This window comes from Mytilus galloprovincialis, chromosome 10, assembly GCF_965363235.1.
Source record: "Mytilus galloprovincialis chromosome 10, xbMytGall1.hap1.1, whole genome shotgun sequence".
Taxonomy (NCBI): Eukaryota; Metazoa; Mollusca; class Bivalvia; order Mytilida; family Mytilidae; genus Mytilus; species Mytilus galloprovincialis.
In genome coordinates this window covers 26,744,641-26,769,317 of record NC_134847.1, presented here as the reverse complement: position 1 = coordinate 26,769,317, position 24,677 = coordinate 26,744,641, and the positions used below count along the sequence as shown (strand labels likewise).

Here is a 24,677-nt window from a genome sequence, read left to right as displayed (position 1 = left end):
TCTCAAGTTTGGTATTGCATCATATATTTGATGATTCATTGTGACCTTGATCAACTTTGGAATTGTCCCAATTTTTTTTATCATTTATCATAGAACAGATTTGAGATATCTATTGTCGTTTTAGAGATAATGCATTTTCAATTTTGCGAGCGGAGGCATGTATTTCTGAATCAACAACAGCTTACCACTTAAAATGTTTTAGAAATTGAAGAGGTTAACATAGTTATATGTTTGACCAAATACCAAAAACATTCCAAGGAAAAAAACACTAAAAAATCAATTTGAAATTTTCAAGTTTTGCATTGACTTTGTAAGTTTCATAACTTCTATTTATATAGTTGATATTGCATCATTTTTGGCACTTTGTCAAATGGGGTCATCTGATCTATCAAATTGAAGGTCTTAATAAGCTCTACTTAAAAATGAAATTTTTGAATCCCTTTTAAAAGAGGGACGAAAGATACCAAAGTCAAACTCATAAATCTAAAACAAGCTGACAATGTACACATCATGACGTTTCATTTGATATACATCAACCCTATCTTAAAAGCAAACATATTTTTTTGCACTCAATGACCCCACCCTACCAATTTTTGGGGGACGTCAATTTGAAATTTGAAATGTACGCTTTATTTTCTTTAATTTGATATGCGACAACCTTACCATCCGAGAAATTTGAATTTTTGCACTAAATGACCCCACCCTTCCCCCTGCAAGATCACGATTATGTGAAACTACACTTTATCACATACACACTTGACTAGTAACTAATGAATTTCCAATTTCTGGTTCAACTCCAATATCTTCAATATTGACCACTGTAACTGGCCCGGGAACACAATTATTCCCTAAGCATTGTTAAGTGCAGATCTTTTAGACAATTAATTCAAACTAAAAAAAATGCACTATCCCAAAAACAAAGATTTTTACAGTGTAGTGTACTACTTTGGGGACAAATAGTATTAAAAATATAGAAAAGTCTACAAGCTTGAACTCAAAATGTGGATAGTTTTAAGTTAAGGATTTACAGCTTCAGACATACTAATGTTTGACCTTTCTAACTCAACTAAATCACTACTGTACTTAAAATTCATCACCCAATATTTTGCAACATATAAGTTCAAAATTAAAAAAAAAAAGTGTATGAAAAAAAGTAAGTTATACACTGTCCACAAAATATTAATAAACAAAAAAAATCAACATTTACCTAAAAAATCAATACATATACAATTATTAAAAAGTCAATACATATACATTAATTAAAAAACCGATACATATACATTTAATCAAAACAAACATTCTGAGATTATTTCAATACATAGTCCCCTATCAGTTAAAAATTCATTTATACTTGAACAAAAGGCTTACCTGATCTGTAACTTGACATGGTGTAAACTATAACAAATATCAGGTCATTATCTTCAAGCATGATGAACGAAAATGTGGGAAACTGATTATCTAAGTGAAGTCCAAGGAGCGTAACTCTGCACAAAATCATCAACCCAGAACAAATCAAACCTGATCTGTAACTTGTAATGATAAAACAATACTGCAAATATCGAATCAATATCTTCAAACACGAAGAAAAAAGTGTGGATAACTGATTTGCCGGACTGACGAATAGAACGAAAATTAGACAGACAGATGGAGTGAAACCTAAAGTCCACTTCGACTTCGTCGGTAGGGGACGTAATAAAATAATCCATGGAAGCCATCATATATAAAAGATTAAAATCAGAGCTTTTTTTTTTAATTCCCCCTCTCTCTCTCTTAAGATACATCCCCAAAACAATGTTTAATAGCCTGACATACTATTTTTTTACCATGTTTGAACTCATTCTCAATGAAATGTATTCCAATATCTTATTAAAGAATGTTTGTGTAAATAAATATTCATGTAGATATAAGAGAATGTGTAATGAGTTGCAATGAGACAACTCTCCATACAAGTAGCAATGTGCAAAAAGTAAACAATTATAGGTCAAAGCACGGCTTTCAACACGGAGCACATGGAATAGCAAGCTATAAATGGCTAAAAAATACTAGTTTAAAACAATCCAAACAGGAATACCAACGGTCTAATATATATAAAAATACAAAAACGATAATCACTTATGAACAACATTAACAAACGACAACAATAGGTTCCTGACCTAATAATCATATATAGAAGAAATTGAGTAAGAAATGTGTTGACTGGACAAAAAAGTTTTCAGGGCTTTTTATACGAATTACGTTTGATAATATATACCAGTAAATCATTTTATAATATGACTGTTAATTTGGCACTACATGTTTACATTTGTTATGCTGAAAAAATATGAATGATGTAATATAACTTTTTTTCGCACAAATCATTAAGTTCAATATAAAAAAAAAACTTTAACTACTACATTATACTAAAATCTTTTTACCACTTTAATAAATATAACAAATCTTGTAACTAACTGTTTTCCGAGAATTTTTTTACCCTCTACACTATTATGCTGATTCTGAAACAGAGACAAATCTATATATATTTGACCATTGATACTATCAACAGTTGCCAAAATGGAAGCTTTTGTGACATCAACATGAAGATTCCGAATATGGTATGGATTTACAATCTTCCGAGTCATCACTATTCAAACATTCTAAAATACAAAAACAATTCCTTGATTAAAACATTTTCTTTCATTAAATTTATTTTACGTTTCTAAAAAAATGGCAAACTTATAATTATTTTCTTTATTGTAAAAACTGAAAAAGAATGAGTAACTGTTTAAATATTCCTGCACAAATCGATACAAAGAGTTGCAGTATAATTTGACTATCAGATTTTAGAAATGAAGCAAAGCTGACGGATTGTCTAGCATTGACATTGAAGTAAGACATGGAAGGTATTACTACCTTAAATTCCAATTACTGATTAGTTAAAGGAATGTTAAGCTACCTCCTAACTTTGTAGTCCCATTTGCAGATTCTTCCTCTTTCCTTTTTTCTAATAATTGATTTTGCGCAACTTGACCCTCTTCAGATGATTCTGCAAAAATAAAAAAATACAAACTTTTAATAAAGACATTTTTAAAATTAGTTAGAATAATGAATGATCCCACTTCACACACTCGATTCAGCACAAAGGTAATTTACATGTATTGACCTTAATTTAATCAGTATTCATATTGTATACTGAAATTTATTTTCATTCAAGCTTTATAATACCATAATATGAAATACATGAGGGAATATATTTATTGGACACAGAAGATACCCCCGCTTGTATACAACGTTATAAAGAGACATAACTCAAGAACAGTAAAAGTGACGCTACCCAAATAAGTTAGAGAATGGAAACAAAAAACTCCGATATAACTTATATAATGCAGTTAAATGCAATGATGGACTGAAACACTATTAGTTACATAGTGCGCTAGTGAAATAATACGATATATATGACCAATGAATAACATATCGGATGAGAGCGTCACTAGCACATGCGTAACGAATTTCTCTTAACGACTATCATAAAATGTCAAGGTTGTAAGAAAATAACTATATGTGCCTTAATCAATTTGCACGGTAAAGATATAAGCAATGACGATTTAAAGCACATGGTTAATTAGTTGAAATATGAAATTAAGTTAATAGTGAGTTTATTGTAGTAAGGACGGGTTCAAACAGAAAGATTTTGAAAACTGTAACCTTACAATCAGCACGACTTTATCAGAAATTAATACAAATACTATAGTACATGCTAAAAATAATGGATATGCACTATAACTCAATCATATACCCACAATGTCGCGGGTGTATTCTAGTATAGTATAATGATAAAGTATAGAAGTTGTAGTAGAGGCTTCAACTTGCTGTATTTTTAACCTCTTGTTACGCTACATTTTTCCAAAGAGATGCTTCTGTATATGCTCCAATCCAAGAAAATTTGGAAATGTTGCCGGTATTTTTAACGAGCATTCTGTTAAAGAACAAATTCCTGGATATTTTGATAATACTGAACTCCCTCTTATTTGTTATGTTTACAAGAAATCTACCCGGAAATATGTGTTTAATTATAGTCAAGTGTGTAAAGATGTAAATATCAGTGAAAATACACATACGTCATGTAATTGTAGTAATTCCGAATATAGTTATGGGCCCATTTCCCATGTTAAAACAGGAGACCTTAACGTCGTTCGCGACCGAGAGTTAAATAATTCCTCAGTAAAGAACCTAAATATCGTCCCCCATCAATTATTAATTGGAATGAGTGTCGTAATATCATCCACGACTTACTTTCGAAATGGATAAAACGAGAAAAAGCTGACAAGAAATCCTTGGACTCTTTTTTTAATTCAGTAATGAACATTGTTGATATACGTATACAACGCATCAAACATTAACTAAAAGAACTAGCCAAGAAATATGTTTTTGTCCCGGCTGATAAAGCTGCTAATAATAACATTATTGTTTGACGTAAATTTTACATTGATGTTCCGTAAAAGCAAATCACAAATTCACCAACATTCCAACTGACTCCATTTTCGGAAAACGACATATGTAATAAACATAAACTTTTAGCTACTTCTTTACAAGCAGAACCAAATACAGTGAATGTCCCAACTATGTACTGGCTTCCGAAGCTACACAAAACACCTTACAAATATAGATTTATTTCGTTTTCAAGCCATTGTTCCACTATTAAATTGTCTATTCTACTTACTTGTACATTTGGTACAATCAAGGAGGTTATATAACCTCCTTGGTACAATCAAAAACCTGATAACAAATTGTTCAAATAAGGCCTTTGAAAATAGTGGAATTAATTACTTTTGGAGTGTCAAAAACTCGTTGGAAGTACTTATTAAATTGCATGCATAAATTGGTGATTTTGAATCTGTTCAAAGTTTTGATTTTTCTACCCTATATACCACTTTGCCTCATATTCTTATTAAAAAAAAATTCACACACCTATTTAAATGGGCATTTAAAAAGTCAGAATGCGAATACATAGGTTCAAACTCTTTTAGGTCATTTTTTAGTAGCAACAAACAAAAGAACTATGTCAATTGGACATACTTTGATACTATATCTGCCCTTGAATTTTTACTAGATAATATTTTTGTTAGCTTTGGAGATTCCGTATTTCGTCAAGTTATCGGAATTTCAATGGGGACTAACCTCGGGGGGCACTTCAAACTTTTTTTGGTAGGGGTGAGCAGCTGAGACATCAAGTACCCCACCCTTTTCATATATTTTGTTAATCAAAAATATATACCTTGTCATATATTAATTAGCTTCGCTATGTCGTAGATGTAGATGTAGATGTAACAAAAAACAGACCTATAGATATATTTCAATATTTTCACCGCTCATCATCACGTTCTTGTTAGCAAAAATAGTCGCAATAAAATCACCTTCTTTTCCAATAAATTCGTCATATCTTTAAAAATACTTTTTTTCTTATTGCCCATTTTACATCTTTCATTATGAAGATATTTCAATTCCAAAATACAATACATATAAAAGACGTTTGGTCAGATCATAGATGGTATTACATCTATGGTATTACATCTATGGTCAGATAAATGTAATATCACCCCAGAATGTAACACCTCCACTGATTTTAACATATTTAAATATTAATTAAAAACTGATAAAAAGTTTCATTGCCGTTCCCTCGTAAAGGACGCTGTCACAATGGAATTTCTTTAAATAATTGTAATCATGTTTTATGTATACAAACCCTTGAATGATAATTAAGTGCAAATGTCAAAAAAGTTGGATTTATTGCATCTTTCCCGACTGGCATCAGTGGAAATACCACATCAGAATAAATAGAGTTTAATTGGTTTGACAAATAACTGATGTATTTACGACTGTGGTTTAATCGCATCAAAATAAATACGGACATCTGATTAGTTTCAGTTCTTATGATATAATCAAGCAAGTGATAATATCAACCTATTGATATATTTCATCTTAATTTCTCACCCTTTTCATATATCATAGAGCATGAAAAAGTGACCTATTCCAGCGGCTCATCCCTACCACTAATTATATAGCAAGTGCCCCCCCCCCCCCCCCCCCGAGGGACTAACTAATTTTTGTATTGTTATGAGTTACAATTTATGACTAAAATCAACAAAGACCCATCGAAACAACATCTGATACAAAAATTTAACAATACTTTTAGATATTTGAATGATATATTAGCTCTCAATAATGACGACTTCATTATGTATACTAAAGAGATTTAAAATGTTCAACTAACTTTAAATAAAGCTATTACTAACAATGACCACTGCCCTTTCCTCGATCTTGATATCTATATTATTAATGGGAAGCTTAATACAAAAACTTATGATAAAAAAGATGATTTTTCATTTCTTATCGTTAATTATCCATTTATAGATGGTGACGTTCCCTTGTCACCATCTTATGGTGTTTTTATATCTCAACGTGTAAGATTCGCTCGTGTATGTAACAACGTATTATATTTTAGCGAGAGAAATTTATGTATTATTGAAAAATTATTACACCAGGGTTTTCGATATCACAAACTAGTCAAAACATTTACTAAATTTTATCATCGTTTCAAGGACATCAATTGTAAATATAACTCAACATGCAGACATCTTATACGTTCAGGTATTTCACATCCAATTCTTTATGGTAATATTCTTTACAGAGCACAAAATGTCAGTATTCACCTCAAAAGCTAACAAAACCTTTAAACAGACTTATTCAGAAGGGATATAGTTACGACACTGTTTTCATGTCACTAAAGATTGAATATTTTGGTATTAATATTGATTCACTCCTAGAATTGTTGCATTGGAAATAAACACATTTATTCTAAAACCAGTTGCTGGCATGATACGGGTTATGTTCTTCTCATATATTTTATGATGGTATAATACTAAACCCTTAACGTGAGGGATTGTGCTTGATATTCATATGATGGAGACATAATCTTTCAATCAGTTTAATTGAGGTCTGAAGCTGGCATGTCTTTAACTGCTAGTGGTCCTTTGTTAATATATGTATTATTGTCATTTTGTTTAGTTTCAATCTTTTGTTAACTATTCTGACATCGGACTCGGACTTCTCTTAAAGTGAGATTTACTGTGCGTATTGTTGTGTGTTTGATTTTTCTACATTGGCTAGAGGTATAGGGGGAGGGTTGACATCTCAAAAAACATGTTTAACCCCGGCGCATTTTTTGCGCCTGTCCAAAGTCTTGTATGATTTTTAATTTTAGTTTCTTTTGTATAATTCGGAGTTTAGTATGACGTCCATAATCACTGAACTAGTATACATATTTGTTTAGGGGCCATCTGAAGGACTCCACCAGGTGCGGGAGTTTCTCGCTGCATTGAAGATCCATTGGTGGCCTTCGGCTGTTATCTGCTCTATGGTCGGGTTGTTGTCTCTTTGACACATTCCCCATTTCCATTTTCAATTTTATTCAGACACAACTATTTATTATGTATGATATAGTTAGAAAAATGACCTATTGTGTTGCATGCTAAAATCTAGGACTTTTCTGTTTTGTTTCACTGGTAAGATTGATTAATTGATTGATATGGGTTTCACTCCGCTTCTAGCATATTTCGTTGCGGCTAGTTTTTATTGGTGGAGGAAGCCGGAGTCCAATACTTTCGGTAGGACAACCCTCGTCAGTTAGAATTTTGGTCAACTCCACATGTCGCATGTTGGATTACAGCTTACAATCTCAGAATTGACAGATTAGAGAATATAAACACTGAGAAATAGAAAGTAGTTCATTTCTGACCATCACATTTTAAACTATATGAATAGAATTTAAACAAGGGAAACCATCACCTGAAGTGGTAATCGTGCGGTTGGGTAATAGTGGGTGGATTCCGAAAAATAATTGATGGGTGTTGTTGTCTTTATTATCGTATTAAGAGCAAAATAGGAGGAAGTTTATAACACTGTCAATAAGTAAAAGTATCACCAGGGGGGGGGGAGGTAATGTTCCATGAATTTAAAGAGTATGGTGAATGCTAAAAGGTTGTTGGATTAAGGAGGGGGAGCACTCAATTTAAGAGTATTCATTAAATTTCTTTTTAATATTTCAACCTTTTTTTCTCTTTCTTATTTTTTCTTGATCCATTTAATCATACAATAACTACATCATATATATGTGCTTCTCCTTACTATGTTTTCAACAAATAGTTTAAACATTGAACTACTTGACGCCTCTGCAATTTAATTTCACCATATTTCAATGTCTTTTGAAAAGCAGGCAATGTAATTCCTAAGTATCACATAAATTAAGATCCAAGAAAATGAGATCAATGTCAGATAAACCAAATCATTCCATACACCGAATATAGTTGACCATTGATTATACATTTTGTAGTATACAGGAAACAGACCACACCATGGAAACTTTACATTGACCAATGAACAATGCAAATGAGGTAAAGGTCAATTTATCTCTGCCAAGCAAACATGTACACCTTACAATCAATCCATGCTTCAAAATGGTTTACCTGTTGTATATAGTATCTAAAAAACAAACTTAACTGGAAAACTTAACATTGAACCATGAAATCAAAAATGATACATATCAAACAGACGTAAACACTTCCATCATTCAATAAACCAATTACAGTTGATCTATTGTTTAAAGTTTAAAAAACCCAGACCAAAACACAAAAACCAAACAATTGAGCAAGGAACTGTTAAAATGGGGTCAAAGTCAAACAAAACCTACCAGACAGACACGTTCATCGAAAAATATTTCTATACACCAAATATAGTTGACTTATTGCATTAAGTATTAGAAAACTAACCATAACCCTTAAATACTTAACTTTAACCACTGAAACATGACCAATTATAGTACATAAATTGTTTATAGTATCTGAGACATGGACTTGACCACGAAACTTAACCTTGTTTACCGATCCATAAAGTAAAGTCAAAAACTGACAGGCATGAAGACCTACACCAAATAAGTAAATACTACTCATAATAAAAGAGAAATTAACATTACAAAAATCTTAACTATTTTTCAAGTTGTTACTGAACCATTAAATGAGGTCTAAGACAAAGACATATGATAGACGGTAACTTCATTATATAATGCATCTATACAAAGTATGACACATCAATGTCTTCTACATTATCAAATAATAAGGTTTTATAGTAGTGAGTTACAGAAGTGGCAGGCTTGACAAACACTTACTTCTTCTGTTTCTGCTGGCCAATCTCCTTCTTTGATAAAATTTCACTATAAATATAATGGCTAACACAGCTACTACTGCCCCTACAATGCATCTGCAAGGTAAAAATTATAAACTTAAACAAAATGAAATTGTTAAAATACCTATTATTCTATTGTCACGTTTGTTTTTAATGTTTTCCTTTTTATTTTGTTTTGGAATTCTTAAAACACAAGAATGTATCCATAGTACACGGATGCCCCACTCGCACTATAATTTTCCATGTTCAGTGGACCGTGAAATTGGGGTCAAAACTTTATTTTGGAATTAAAATTAGAAAGATCATATCATAGGGAACATGTGTACTAAGTTTCAAGTAGTTGTGACTTCAACTTCATCACAAACTACCTTGACCACAAACTTTAACCTGAACTTCGCACTTTCATTTTCTATGTTCAGTTGACCATGAAATTGGGGTCAACACTATAATTTGGCATTAAAATTAGAAAGATCATATCATGGGGAACATGTGTACTAAGTTTCAAGTGGATTGGACTTCAACTTCATCAAAAACTACCTTGACCAAAAACTTTAACCTGAAGTCGGACGAACGAACGAACGAACGGAGGCATAGACCAGAAAACATAATGCCCCTCTACTATCGTAGGTGGGGCATAAAAATCCTGTATTAATGATCTTTAATAGAGTTTCCTTCCATCTGAGTATACATTCATGACATAAATATAAATTTCAATCCTGGTATCTATGATGAGTTTATTTACAACCACTGGGTCGATGCCACTGTTGGTGGAGTTTTAATTCTCCGAGGGTATCACCAGTCCAGTAGTCAGAACTTCTGTGTTGACTTGAGTTATCATTGATATGTTCATAATTATAAATTAACTGTTAACTGTTAACAAAATTTTGAATTTTTGAAATACCAAAGCTTTTCTACCTCAGGAATATATTACCTAAGCTGTATTTGGCAAAACGTTTAGGAATGTTTGGTCCCCAATGCTCTTTAACTTCGTACTTTATTTGGCCTTTTTAACATTTTTTTATTCGAGCGTCACTGATGAGTCTTTTGTAGACGAAACGCGCGTCCATGGTAAATATAAAATTTGAATCCTGGTATCTTTGATGAGTTTAATCAAAAAGTGAAGTATGTAATCCATGTTTCCTCTTTCCATTTAGGTTCTATTCAGGGTTTATGTCGTAAAAGTGTAAATTTTACAATCCCACAACATTAATATAAAAAATTGTTACTGCAGGAATAATGATAATGGGCCAGGTATAAAACTGCTATTATAACAACTGGTTCCTATGAAAATCCGTATAGTTTGGTTGGAGCTTTCACGACTTACTTATAAAACAGTGTAGAAAATTTAGAGAACTAGTAATTGAGTAAATCCAGTCGTAATGCCTGCATGTATGCTCATCTAGCAGATGCGTGATAATTTCAATCTGTGGGAATTTCATCTGGATAACAAATGCTTCGGCCGACGACAACGACGACATCGACATTCCAGTATTCGCCACAAAGTGTTTCAGTCATATAAAACTGTTTCGACTGTATTTTTTATGTATGCTAGATATGGTCCTAAAGTAATGTTAAGTCAAACAGAGGTCAATATATTGGTTTTGTTATAGGTGAAAACCAATAAAATGCTCTATTTTCCACAGATGAACGGTCTATACATGAATGACCATTAAAAAAGAGAGCAAGATACTCAGACATCTCAGTCAGACATATAGGTGCATGAGAACAGCGTTATTTGAGTGGATATGAACAAAATCAAAACAGGTGATATTTGAAACAATTCTCATTTAGTCACAGGTACTATCCGTATTTGTTTCATGATATTATCTTCCCTAAATAAATAAATAAATGTCAAAGTGTCATATAAAAAAAAATAACTAAACATAAACATGACTGTTAAACAGGATGTTGTATTTACAAATGATCCAAAGATAAGTGTTTGACAAAATGCTTAAGATGTAACACATATGCGATTTGAAGATGAAAGTTTCAGGTATATTGGCTTAATAGAAATATATGTATGTGACTGTCGAGATATCATTGTTAGAGGCCAATGCTTAATAATTCCGTAGTTACTACTAAAAGTTTATTGTAAGACTACATGATATTAAACTGCAACATGTTATAACCCTAGTGTGTTATACTAGTATATAGATAAGTCAATGCACTTTAAATAAACTCATCATAGATACCAGGATTAAATTTTGTATTAACGCCAGACGCGCGTTTCGTCTACAAAAGACTCATCAGTTACGCTCGAATCCAATAAAATCCAAAAGCCAAATAAAATATGAAGTTGAAGTGCATTGAGGACCAAAATTCCTAAAAGATTAAGCACGTGTTACTGTTGTTGTCAATCAAGATAAGATAAGCGGAGTCTCTATAAATGCAAACAGATTGATAAGATTATATATAGCGATAACATTTCAACCACCTTTTGAGACAAAATATTATTCTAACGCAGTTCAATAAGTCACGTTGTCACGATAATTTTTTTTATAGACAGCAGGCAATTTAACGATCATATGAAACTACTTTAGGAAATCGCACTTTGGACAATAAAGATAAAAGAAAAATATGTTCTCAAATAAAAAAGTAAATGTATACTGAATTAAAAAATGTTGACGCACAATTTGTGATTATCTATTTGAAGAAATTCATATAAAGGTTTAGTCAGCCGGATAGATAGTTCTGCCTTTCCCAATGTTTCCCTTCTCGCAAATCTGAGTAAGGACAATATTCTGCCTTGCACAACACTACTTAGGTGTGTTAGTTAAGATTAATACTCCTCTATAAGTGGAGTAGGGTTTTCTTCTTGTCACACCCAATTGTTCTGTCATTGCGAAGCCTATCATTATGATAGTTTTCCACAGATTCACCTGCAAGTTACCTGTCCATTTAAACTCTTGTAAGTTCTATTGTCCCATCTAACAAATACAATAGCTATTGTTTTCTGTTTAGTTTATTCAATGGGACCTTTAAATTTCTTGCAAGAGAAATCTATCACTTACTGATTAATTTACCTGAACAAAAAATTGAACTGTCAATAATGGAAATACATGTACAAGTAAGTAATTATAAAACTGCACGTGATGTTGTATTTATTCAATCAATAGCACATTTTCAATTTGTTTGATATAAACACTGATTTAAAAATTAAAAGTTGATTCCTGGTCAAATTTCAACATTCTACCTATTAAAATTTGCTTTATTTAATTCTGTTCACTAAATGATAATGTTTAAATAAAGGTCTACATAAATGTAAAACTGAGAGTGAACAACCACAAATAACATGCAAATTCTTTGAAACATAAATATGCATGCAGTAGTTAAAAATAATCAGAAATAAACTTTTCATAACTAAATCAGTGCTTATATTGAACAGATTGAAAATATTTTATTGAAATTTAATAAATACTGTATCTCATGCAGTTTATGTGAGTTTATACATGTATTTCAATCAACAAAGAAGATTTTTTTTGGTCAGGCAAATTAATCAATGAGTGATAAATTTCTCCTAGAAGAAATTAAAATGTCCAAGTGAATAAACTACACAGAGAACAATAGCTGTTGTATTGATTCAATGGGACAGGTAAACTTGCAAAAGTTTAAATACCTTGGTCAAGAGCAGACGACTCTGTGGTAAACTTTCATTTGGTTCGCAATAAAGGGTTCATCAATTCAAGTGTCAATATTCATTTGTTTTATAATTCTCTAGATATGAATTTTCTAATAATCAAAAGTAAAATAAAAATACTGAACTCCGAGAAAAATTCAATCGGAAAGTCCCTAATCACATGGCAAAATCAAATGACAAAACACATCAAACGAATGGACAACAACTGTCATATTCCTGACTTGGTACATGCATTTTTAAATGTAGAAAATGGTTGCCTTGTTTTATAGCGCTAAACCTCTCACTTGTACGACAGTCTCATCAAATTCCGTTATATTTACAACAATGCGTGAACAAAACAGACATAATAAAAATAAAATAGTCAAAATATGGGTACAGCAGTCATCACTGTGCTACAATCTTAAAACAAAAAACCATTTACAAAAAAGCACTATCGTTAGTTTTCATTATATGATTTCTTTTCCGTTTATACTTTTGTCTTTCTGGTGTATCGATTACGTATGATTTTTAGTGTCATTATTTTTCACGATTGGTCCTTGTGCCCACTTTTCTTTAGGTTGATGTTGAAAACGAACAGTGATATTAGGACGAAGTTATGGTAATGATTTTAAAGATTGTCGTGAAGATGTTTTATGTTTCATTTTTTTGTTATTTAATTTTATTTGAGTTCCATTTATGTTGTGAAATTCTTAGATTAAACTGTTCTTAATGGCTGGAAACGTTCTTCATTAGTAGCTGTGCAGGTGATCCCTATTTTCAAGGTGTATATTTGTATTTTTAGATACTAATGTACATATCTATCCCGTCTCTAGAGCCTGGATTGTTCTTCACACAATCACCAATCTGTCAACTTATCCGTTAGATTGTTGAAGTTACGGTGATCTGAATTGTAAATCGATAAATGTTGTCTACGGATTAGAGTGCAACCTTTGCGGATTGGTATACGTCGGTGAAACGAAAGGAAGGCTGGAGAAACGTATGTGCGGTCATAGATCAGACATTAACCTCAATGCTAACGACATTCTATACCAGCATTTCAATCAGCCCGATAATTCCATCGTTTCTATGACAGTTCGCATTATCGAAAAGATATACCATAGCCCTAACGATCGTAATCTTTCAACGACTCTCCGTAGACAAACAGAGGACTACTAGATTAGACAATTGGGAACTGCGGCACCTTATGGTTGCAATGACAAAATTGATGGTATAGGTATTCTATCTAGTCCTTCGTGTAACTCGGTGAAGGTGATGAATATTTTCAACTCGACTCCTCGACGTATACGCAGTCATGGTCATCGTCATTATACATCACCTTCTCTGCATGATGTCTCTATTAATGACTTGCTGTCATTTATACAAAAGTCGTTAGGTATTCATCACATTCGCACGAAACTTTATTCATTACCCCTTTCAAAACTTCATTCTCTGTTCAATTTATGTTTGGAATCCACTGTTACAAACCCTCATTCAAACCAATACAAACTAGAAGCTATAATTTCGGATATTGCAAGCCAGTCTGCATTGGAAGAGATCTTTCCTTAATCTTTCCTTTGCCAACAAAGGTCTCGAATACCAGACCTATTGCAACTAAAATTTTCAATTTCAATTACAAACACGTTTTGCCAGATCTCGATATTGACGACTTCAAGTCTAAACCTCCTGATTGTGTAACGGTTTATTTCTTCCTCTGTGATATTTTATCCTGGGGATAATTTGTCCCAATAATTTTTTTCCAGACATGTTATTTCACAGGTAGATTTTTTCCAGAGGAGTGAAAAATTATCTGTGTTATGCGGATAGTATGTACCAGTATATATTATCCGTTACATATTTCACAAAACCTTATGAAATATCGTCCCATTAACTACTATGTAAGGTACTCGCAATCAATATATACTATAATGATAAATGTTTCAAAAAGGTAGAGCAAATTTGCATAATTTATCAATCAAAGGGAGGTTATTATGAGTAATTTTTATTTTAAAGATAATATTGTATTCCCAATCTATTTCATAGTGATATTTTTCCTTGAATCTTATTTTTTATATTCATTCAAATAAAAAGATGACGTAAAACATTTTTTAATAAGACAGATAATATTTCACAGGTAAATACTATCCAGCTGTTTTTTATTGTATTTGTTCCAATACATTGTTATGATTCATTTGATTTCCATATTATCAACAACTACATATTTGTCCCCAGACAAAACTATTAATATAGTTAAAAATATCATCATTCTTAAATTCTTCATTAACATTAGTAACGCAACTATATTTCTACCTTTACTTTTTAATTTATATTTGTACTGAGATCTGAAAACAACTCACTTTTACCTGTATATCACTTACTTTATCTTATATTAATTAAATTAATCATGATAAAATCATATTATTTCACAATTATGATCTTTGAAATTACTTCTGGTTTTCTTTTAAATGTTTCATAATAATTGTCTTTTTAAAAGAATGATATTTACTTGAATATTTCAGGATGTTATTTCCAATGATAATCTGTGAAATTATTTCCCATTATAACACATTTTTTTAAAAGTAAGTTTAAATGTTTCTGTTCTTTTTTTTATTGACAAACTTGATTTTTCTATAACGTTTTTGTTCATCAATTCAAAATGGCGACATTTCGAGCGTCTACTATAGGTCCGCATCGAAGTACAAAAGTTCAAAATATTCCTATTAGAATCGAAATAATTCTATCATGCCATGCTCTATGCTCATTTTAACATGGGTAGGCATTATATTTGTAAACATTTAATACCTCGCTAACGCTCGGTATTAAGATATTAACAAATATAATGCCTACCCATGTTAAAATGAGCATAGAGCATGGCATGAAAGAATTATTTCTTAATTAATGTTGAATGTAATCAACTGATTATTTTTTAATTGCATATGGGATGGAAAAACAGAATCAGAGTGATCACTTGTGGAAAGATTGGAAGAGTAGTTGGAATAATTTCAAATGACATTGAAGTATGGTATGGACAAAAATAGAACATTGTCATTGATATAGCTCTATTGCAGGCAATGGCATTTAATGAATGTCTTTAGAAGGAAAAGCACATTTTCAGTAGATAAAACAGGTTTAATATGAACCAAAGAGTGGGTCAACAATTTCCTTTAAATTGCAGTTAATATCTTAACCAAATACTGTTTCATATTTTATCTTTAGAAACAGAATAATTGCAAAATAAATATTCTTCTTATAAAGTTTATCAATTATCCAGGACATGGGATCAACAGTAAACTTGAAACTTAGGTCTTTATTGTCTGAAAACAATAATAATCTTAAAAGGTTGTTTTGGGACACATTTTGTAATTTAAGATATATATATAATATTTTCCTTCTCTAAACTGCTTATCGATTTTGAAAACAATTGTCATGAGTTTATGGCACTGAAGTTTAAAAGTTGTAAGATGTATTTTAATTCAATTTATAATTTAATATTTACCAGAAAAGGGCATTGAAAATGTGCTCTCCCAACATAAACAAATTCAAACTTATTTTGTTCTTCATTGCAAAATTACACTTCCTATTCAAATAACTTATATTGTTTAAAGAATTTTGATGAAAGGTAAACTAAAACAAAAATATTGGTTTGCTAAGTTAAGAATTTTGAAATTTTAATTTCTGTTTCAAGCCAATCACTAAAAAGTGTAACATAAATCATAGATTCATAACAGATTATTTGATATTGCCCAATTTTATCAAGTACAAGTACTACAACATGATTATGCCTTTTTAAAATTTTTATATTGAATATTTTGTCTTCTCTTTAATATTTTTTTTTATTGATAATCTTTTATCATTTATCTTTCAGACATTTGTTAGACATTACTTATAACATTATTTTATGTAGTGTAGATCAAAAGTAATAGGCAATGGATAAATCTATCATTTCCCTATACATAATATATCAAACTTTTAATATAGACATTTGTGTATTCAAAAGTGATGTCAAGTATTGACATATTGAGATGTATAATGAAGGATCTGATTAATTAGGCAAGACTGAGGTTAATTAGTATTTTGGTAAAGATGATAGGCATTTAAGGAGGTGTGACTTTCTAGCTAAAGCCCTATCTTGTCTTTGATTGTTTGTCGATTATGGCAGTTGTCAATCATGCTGGTTATGTATCATTATTCTTATCATTTTAGAATGATAAAACTAGCCTGTAAATTGACAAATATAAAGACACACATACTTGAAAGACCTGATTCAAAGATATAACCCAAATTTTCATAGTTTATATGTGCATATGTATATAGACAAGAGAATTACAGAAACCTATATTTCAGTGTGTATTCATTCTGACGATTTAATAGCTAACTTGTGCTACTTCATGTTTGGCAGACCAGTGCCTTAAGAAAGACACGAAACAATAGTGCCAATCTTTCAAAAAAAATTAAACGCAATCTACTAATTGCAGATAAAAAAGAGGGAGGATTACAAATGGTTCATCAATTTTTCTTTTAAAATTGCTGGGTTGATGGGTGAGGCGATTTTTTACAAATTTGAATGGAGATTCCCAAATATTGTTAAACTGATATTGAATACATTTGGAGGTGCAAGATCTTTTCTTTACAAAACTTCAAACTTTGGGAAATTGGTTATCAACCCTTTTTGGAAGGATGTCTTTCAGGCATTACACTAATCTAACAAGTCTAAACCGCATGTTAAAATTGAGGTCAAGGAATTCCTCTCTCTTGATATGTTGAATTTTGTACAAACAGATGATTTGCAATTATATGATAGATTTGGAGTTGATGGTGTGCAAAACCTCTGTCACATTGTTGACTATCAAAGGAGTGCCTTTCTCACATTTGATCAGTTTAAACCAAAAGATAAATTAAATAATTGTATGCACTATTACAGCTTGATATCAAATATCCCTATTGAGGTAAAAATGCATACTCACAATGAAGACTTCAGAAAGGTTGTAGCGATATACCATGTACATATATGTATAATTTCCAATAATAAATTGGTACAAAGGATTATTACCACACGTACATTTTTATTTAACATTTTAAAAACTAAAATCAAAGACCAAAAGTTGCCTTCTTTAGATGTCAGGATGATACCTCTGCTGGTGGAATATAAGACCCCGAGGGTATCATCAGCTCTGTAGTCAGTTTTTTCGGTATTGACATTATTCATACTTGATCTGAGATTTTGTACGAAGGAGCCGACATTTCTTCGATAGACCAAATTTTTCCTGATCTTGTCTGAATCCATCTGCGCTTAGAGAATTTTCAATGTGCGTCACCTCTTTTACTTGAAACTTGCATATTTTAAGAACTGAGCGAAGTCTATCATCGTGGACCTTTAGTTTAAACATATTTCATTAGCTTATATGCAAATGGGATGGAGACACAAGTTAATCAAACTTATATAGTCTTCTCTCGTGTTCCTTTCAGTGGGTATATTTCTGGTTGGTTTCATTACAGGATTCACGCTAGATTCAAGACATCCTCAGCATTAAAAACTTTTGGGAACGCTGACAGAATCATCAACGTCTGCTTGGACTGTCATGATAACATGAATTATACTTTATTGATCATGTGTGTTAGTTACAAAAAAATACAGTTTTTGTCTTTTAAACGCAGTGCACACTTTCCAACAAATCTCAGTTTATCCCCAGAGTAGATAATATGAGTGGTTGATGTTCTTTTCAATTTAATGCTAGACAACTTTTTGTAGATATACAGAGGTAGTATGTAGACTTGAGCACCAGTTTCTATCTTAAACTGTACAGTCTTACATTTGTACCTTGTAACTTAAATAACATAAAACAAGCATTTTTCTTGATTTCCGTATTCCGACGAAAATTTTCTCGTTTCAATTCGCATGAGGAATATTAATCTAATCTATGAAAACTTTTCGAAAACTTTAATTTACAAAGTCTTTCCCTATGCAGGACAGTTTCTCCTCTCGTTGGTTTTCCATCACTTTCCACAACTGCAACTCACATTCAAATCTCACCTGCTTTCGGTCCTTTCTTTGCGAAGTGCCTTCATTTCGAAAAGTTCTATGTTTTTGAGTTTTCCTTTCAAGCAATACTTGTTATTCCTCATTTAACGTTTTCATTAATTTTATAGATTTTTTGTTGGTGCGACAAATACTTACAGCTTTGTACCGTGTCAAACCATCCTCTCGTTTATCTGGAAGAGTTCGTGCCATAAACTTTTCTATCACAATCCTTTGAGTGTTTCAATTCGCAGTTCTTGGCAATTAACTTCAGGTCTATCAAATACCGATCAATACTTCATTTCAGGCTTTGAACGCGTTTGTTTAAACGTTGTCTGATTACTGCAACCTTTTTCTTTGGGATGCAATAGTCCTTGAATTTTTTAGCAGTTTATCAAGTTTTTTTAGCTTCACATTTATCAAAATTAAACGTATTGTACTTTTATGAAAGTATTGTACTTTAGCCTTCTAATCCAATGACATAAAAATCAGCTCTGCACTGTTCATTTCTGTATTTTTTACCCATAGCAACTTTTAGGTATAAATTCATTGTTTGTTTTCATATTTTCCATCTCGCGGATAGGTTATATTCATGGAAAAAATCCATTTTAGAAGGTTGCTTAAAATGACTATCCATTGCCTCTTTTGTCTTTTCCCCACCAAACAATACCGATAACATTTGCTATTCACTATTTCAAAGTTCTCATTTTACTTATGACACTATGTTAAGATATTATCGTGTGGAGAACAATGTTTAACAATTCGTTACTAAAATATATCAATTGTAACATGTGTAAGACTACATGATATAAATGAACCCCAGTGTATTATGTATAGATAATTCAATGAACTTAATCACATGTTACTGTTAACGTGAGGGAGAGTCTTTATAAATATAAACAAATTGAAAAAATGATCTAGTGATATCGTTACAGCAACATGGACATTATTAACAGTATTTCCAACATATTCTGCTAGGTTAGTTCTGCTTTCAACTAGCCGTTTTCTCCTTAAGTGCAACTACCAAGTAAGAAACATCTTTCAATTAATGAAACTAATAGTATTTATCTTTCCAACTGATTTTTCTAGTATGTTTTAATGGTATGTTATTTTACTACTATCCCTGGTTAAAGAAAGACTCGATCGACTGCACGCAAACATGTTTCAAACAACCACATTCTGTATGTTCTTGTCCCAACACAGAAGCCTTGAAATCGATGTTCGTCGTTTGATAAATGTTTTTCTTTCATAGTCTTATCACATTGCAGGCACTTGATTTTCTCGTTTGAATTTTTTGACATTTTGTCGTACTGGGGATGTTCATAGCTTTTTATACGGCATTGGTTTTGCTACCGATTATTGTTGAGCGCTGTACGGTGTCCTATAAACATGATAAATGCTTATATCCATGTTTATGGTTTATGGTGGATAATTGCATGTCATATCTCTTTATTTTCAATTAAATATGTTATTTTCCTAACAGCAAAAAATTAATAATTCTTTAAATCTATGAAAGGTAATAAATGCAATAATTTTCTGTCTTACAACGTACTCAGCAAATGATATGGACGACGGACATCAAAGGTAGATGATATATTACACATCTTTTGACAGGCAATTATAATTTGCTATGTTTTTTGACACTTTTTTCTAAGAGTTATATAGTTTGTACCCAGAAATCTTCATTAATAGATTGGATAATTATTTCTATAAAATTTGACATTTTGTCTGTTTCATGACGCATATATCTTTTTGGTTGGTTCGCTACAACCCAAAATATGATCAAATATAGCATTGATGGATGCTCGCTAGTATAGTTTGTTTGAAAATTGAAATTTGCTGCAGGTAAAAAATTTCTGTTCTTGTTAACAGCTATTAACTTTGTTATAACATATATTGTATCTCAGTTACATATATTTTTTAAATCTAGAAGCTGCTGCAAAAAATAAAACGAAAGTAAGTCGAACATCAACATGTTTTTTTGCAATCAGAAAAGGGATCGGCGACAAAGCCAAACTGCGTCCAACACATAGTGAAATTCTGATTTACATTATCTGGTTTATAAATACAGTCTGAAAAGTCCATTATACAGAGAGTATGACGATTAACTTATAAAAGTAACAACAAGTGTATGCAAAATATAGATATTTTACAGTAAGAAATGGTTATCAAATTTATGAAGAAATTTATAAAAAAAAATATATGAAACGTATAAAGAACAACTCTATATACTTGAATAATATTAATAATTACGATAAGACATAATTCGTTAAATAAGTATTTATATGCAATTTTTCAGTCTCATAATCATATTCAAGGAAAGAAGTAACTTATGTTAATGTATTGAGTGTGTTTTAAATATGATTTTAACATCTACAGGAATTCTAGGTTAAACGTTAAACGATTTTATATAAAACTCCTTGACTACTTTTGTCTGTAATGAGTCTGTAATATTTGGTGATAAAATGAATTCAAACTTACATTATTTTAACTGATTTAGAATTATTTTCACTCTCCCTGTAGTATGCATTGGTGATCAGGGCTGTTGCTGTTTCATCTGTAACTTCTTTAAAATGTGAAATTGATGTTTCATCTTTAAAATGTGAAATTGATGTTTCATCTTTAAAATTTGTAGTTGTTCTTTCATCTGCAAAATGTGTTGTTGTTTCATCTACTGGCAAATATAAAACAAAACTTCTCTGAGCTAGATAAACATCAAACATAGTTACCAAACTGATACATCCCGTCCAATAATTTTTTAATATACAAGGTATTGTAAAAAAAAACTTGTTAAGATTATTGATGATATTCCCAACATCGTCCTCTGATAGAGGTAATAATTATATAAAACATCATGAAAATTCGTCAAAGCATTTGAAAGTTCTCATTAGGATCACACTTTGTATTTTTGAGTCGTCGATGTAAAGTTGAACTATGTTCTTCCTGACAAACATACCAAACTTTTTCATCACACAACCTGCAGTGATTTGCAAAAATTAAATCGTTTATCTGTCAAAGCATTAATAAGATTCTAAGCCATAAATTATATCCAATGTGAAGATGAATTGAGATTGTAAATGAAAAGAGAAATTTTTAAGTTCTTGTGTTTGAAAGCTCATTTCTAGATTTGATAACATCAGGAACGCTCAAAACTAAAAAATTGAAAGAAAGGGATGTATAAATGTATATAACATTTACCTTCCATATCGACGCTCAACATTTAGCAACAATGCACCCTCTGGTTGTGGGAAACAACACTACCATGTATTATAAACATATATCCTTCAATAGATATCGGAAGATGTGGTATGAGTGCCAATGAGACAACTCACCATCCAAGTAACAATTTATAAAAGTAAACCATTATAGGTCAAGGTACTGCCTTCAACACGACGCCTTGGCTCACACCGAACAGCAAGCTATAAAGGGCCCCAAAAATTACTAGTGTAAAACCTTTCAAACGGGAAAACCAAAGATCTAATCTATAAAAAAAACGAGAAACGAGAAAAACTTATGAACTACATAAACAGACGACAAATACTCTACATCAGATTCCTGACTTAAGACAGGTGCAAACATTTGCAGTGGGATTAAACGTTTTAATAGTACAAAACCTTCTCCCTTTTCTGAAACAAAATTATAACATCACAACATAGAAAGACACAATACTTCAAGACTTTCAACTAGATCAGAGTAATACATTACATTTTATACATGTTTGAATGTGGAGATTTTAATTTTAACAAATTATAAAATAAAAGTTCATATTTAGACAGCTAAAGAATAATACAGCCTTCAAAGTGGGTTTATAAGAACATCAAGATAGTTTTTTTTATATGTTCCATGGGCTATTTTCTGTTTCGCAGTCCGTATTTTCATATCCACATATATATATTCATCTTTTTTCACACCAACTTTTTGCTACAATTTTACGGAAAAAAACCCCAGAGACGAACTATATTTGTAGACAACGAAAATTAAAGGACGATAACTGTGTCCTCGGACCAATTAATGTAATTTTAAGAAAACAATATTTGAATCTCTTTCAGGCAAAGTTGACAACAGGGGTTTGGGTACTCCGTGTACTAAGCCATTTTGTTTCCCCGCTCTAAAATTCAATGATGTGGCTTCTGCAACTTTTGTTATTGGGCGTAAGTGATTCGGATTATTCCAGAAACATGTTTTGAAAGAACTAGAGAATCTAAAGAGCCTGTGTCGCTCACCTGGTCCGAGAACAGTTATTTTCCAGTGTATAACTAGCAATTTTTTTCATACACTTTCAAAATTATTTTCTTTAGATTTTATGCATGAAATATTAAGTAGGGGATGAAATTACAAGTTTAAAAGATTTGGGTGATGAATTTTTATGCAAAGTAGTGATTTGGTACGTTTAAAAAAAGGTCAAAAATTTGTTTTTATATTAGGCTAAAACGCAAAAAAATGGTAAAAAATGCCATTAAAGAGCAATATATCACTCCAATAAGTCGTTGACGGTTTCAGGCATGTTAACTTATCAGTGAATCTAGTATTAGTTATCATTTTTCCAAATTTTTTTGTGTAACTATTATAATTTAAAAAAAAGGAAAAATAATGATAAATTTGACATTTAAGGGCAATAACTCTTATAAATAGTCGTCTGACATTTTTGTTAATGGACAGTGGGTAGGTAGGTAGATCTCAACATTTCTGACCCTGTAAGAATTCATCTTTTCATAGCAGTTTTCAAAATAACAAACAAAACTTGTAGTTTATCCCTATCTTCTGTTTTAACAATGTCGGCCTCTTGGTTGGCAGACGGGGAATCGGAGACAATTTTCATATTTTCTCTATTAAAAGAAGATTTCAATAGATAATAAACAAAACTTGCAGTTCGCCCCTATCTTTTTTTTTAGCCAGTTTGACCATCTTGGTCGGCAGGCATCGGACACATTTTATAATCTAGATACCCCAATAATGATTTCATTTGGCCCAGCAGTTTCAGAGGAGAAGATTTTTTCAAAAGTTAACGACGACGGACGCCAAATGATGAGAAAAACTCACTTGGGCTTTTGGCCAGGTGAGCTAAAAAGGAAATCAGCACCATTCATTTTTTTTAAACCTTGTATAGACTTAAATTTATTTTAATTTTGCAAGAATTGTAACAACAATTAATACTATTACTATAATATACTCTGCGGTCTATTATAGTTATACTATTGGACTTTGGCAGTAATTATCTTATATATCAATTTGAAACTTCATATATTGAGGTTGGGGTATAAGGTGCGAAAAGCTCAAACACTTTTGGCAAGGTGTGTTAAAAAGAATTATACATTAGTTAATACACCATCTCAATTCAAAATATTTTACCTTTGAAAACTTCTGAATGATGTAGTAGTTTGCCTAGGCTGTTTTTAAAACCGTATGAACAAGAATATATTATATTCAAATCATCTTCTTGTAAATGTTTTATTACTAAACTGAATCCTGTCTTGTTGTTAGTTGTAGCGTACTTGTCTTTTGAAGAAACAGTTCCTTTCAAATTTCGCACATCTACATATATCGTTTTGTAATCAGGGTTCCATTTAATCCATCCTGCCGATCTAATGCAACAATCATCAACAAAACAGAATAATGTCAGGTCAGCTCCATAACCTGGTACCTTTTCGCTTACTCTCCAGTAATGTTTCCCAAATACTGATAAATAAAAGTAAAGTCAAGACTAAATGAGAGCTATTTTTAATAACCATCATTATACCAAGTTATTCCCTTAATAATGATTAGAATAATGCCGCCATGTTTGTAATCCATTCAACATTAAATGAAGAAAAAAAATTACATGTTGTTCGTTTTCAT

The 24,677-nt window shown here is 31.4% G+C and overlaps 1 protein-coding gene across 1 annotated transcript in view; it reads right to left on the bottom strand.

Annotated features, from left to right (window-relative positions):
• Positions 1-1,852: 1,852 nt before the first annotated feature.
• Positions 1,853-24,677, bottom strand: part of LOC143047286 (uncharacterized) — a 33,896-nt gene continuing 11,071 nt past the window's right edge. Inside the window, exons 3-7 of the mRNA XM_076220326.1 lie at positions 24,192-24,518; positions 21,324-21,516; positions 9,197-9,288; positions 2,933-3,022; positions 1,853-2,633 (exon numbers count right to left, since the gene is read on the bottom strand). Coding sequence (XP_076076441.1) covers positions 2,569-2,633; positions 2,933-3,022; positions 9,197-9,288; positions 21,324-21,516; positions 24,192-24,518 — 767 coding nt within the window. The 3' untranslated portion in view covers positions 1,853-2,568. The remainder of the gene's footprint in view (positions 2,634-2,932; positions 3,023-9,196; positions 9,289-21,323; positions 21,517-24,191; positions 24,519-24,677) is intronic.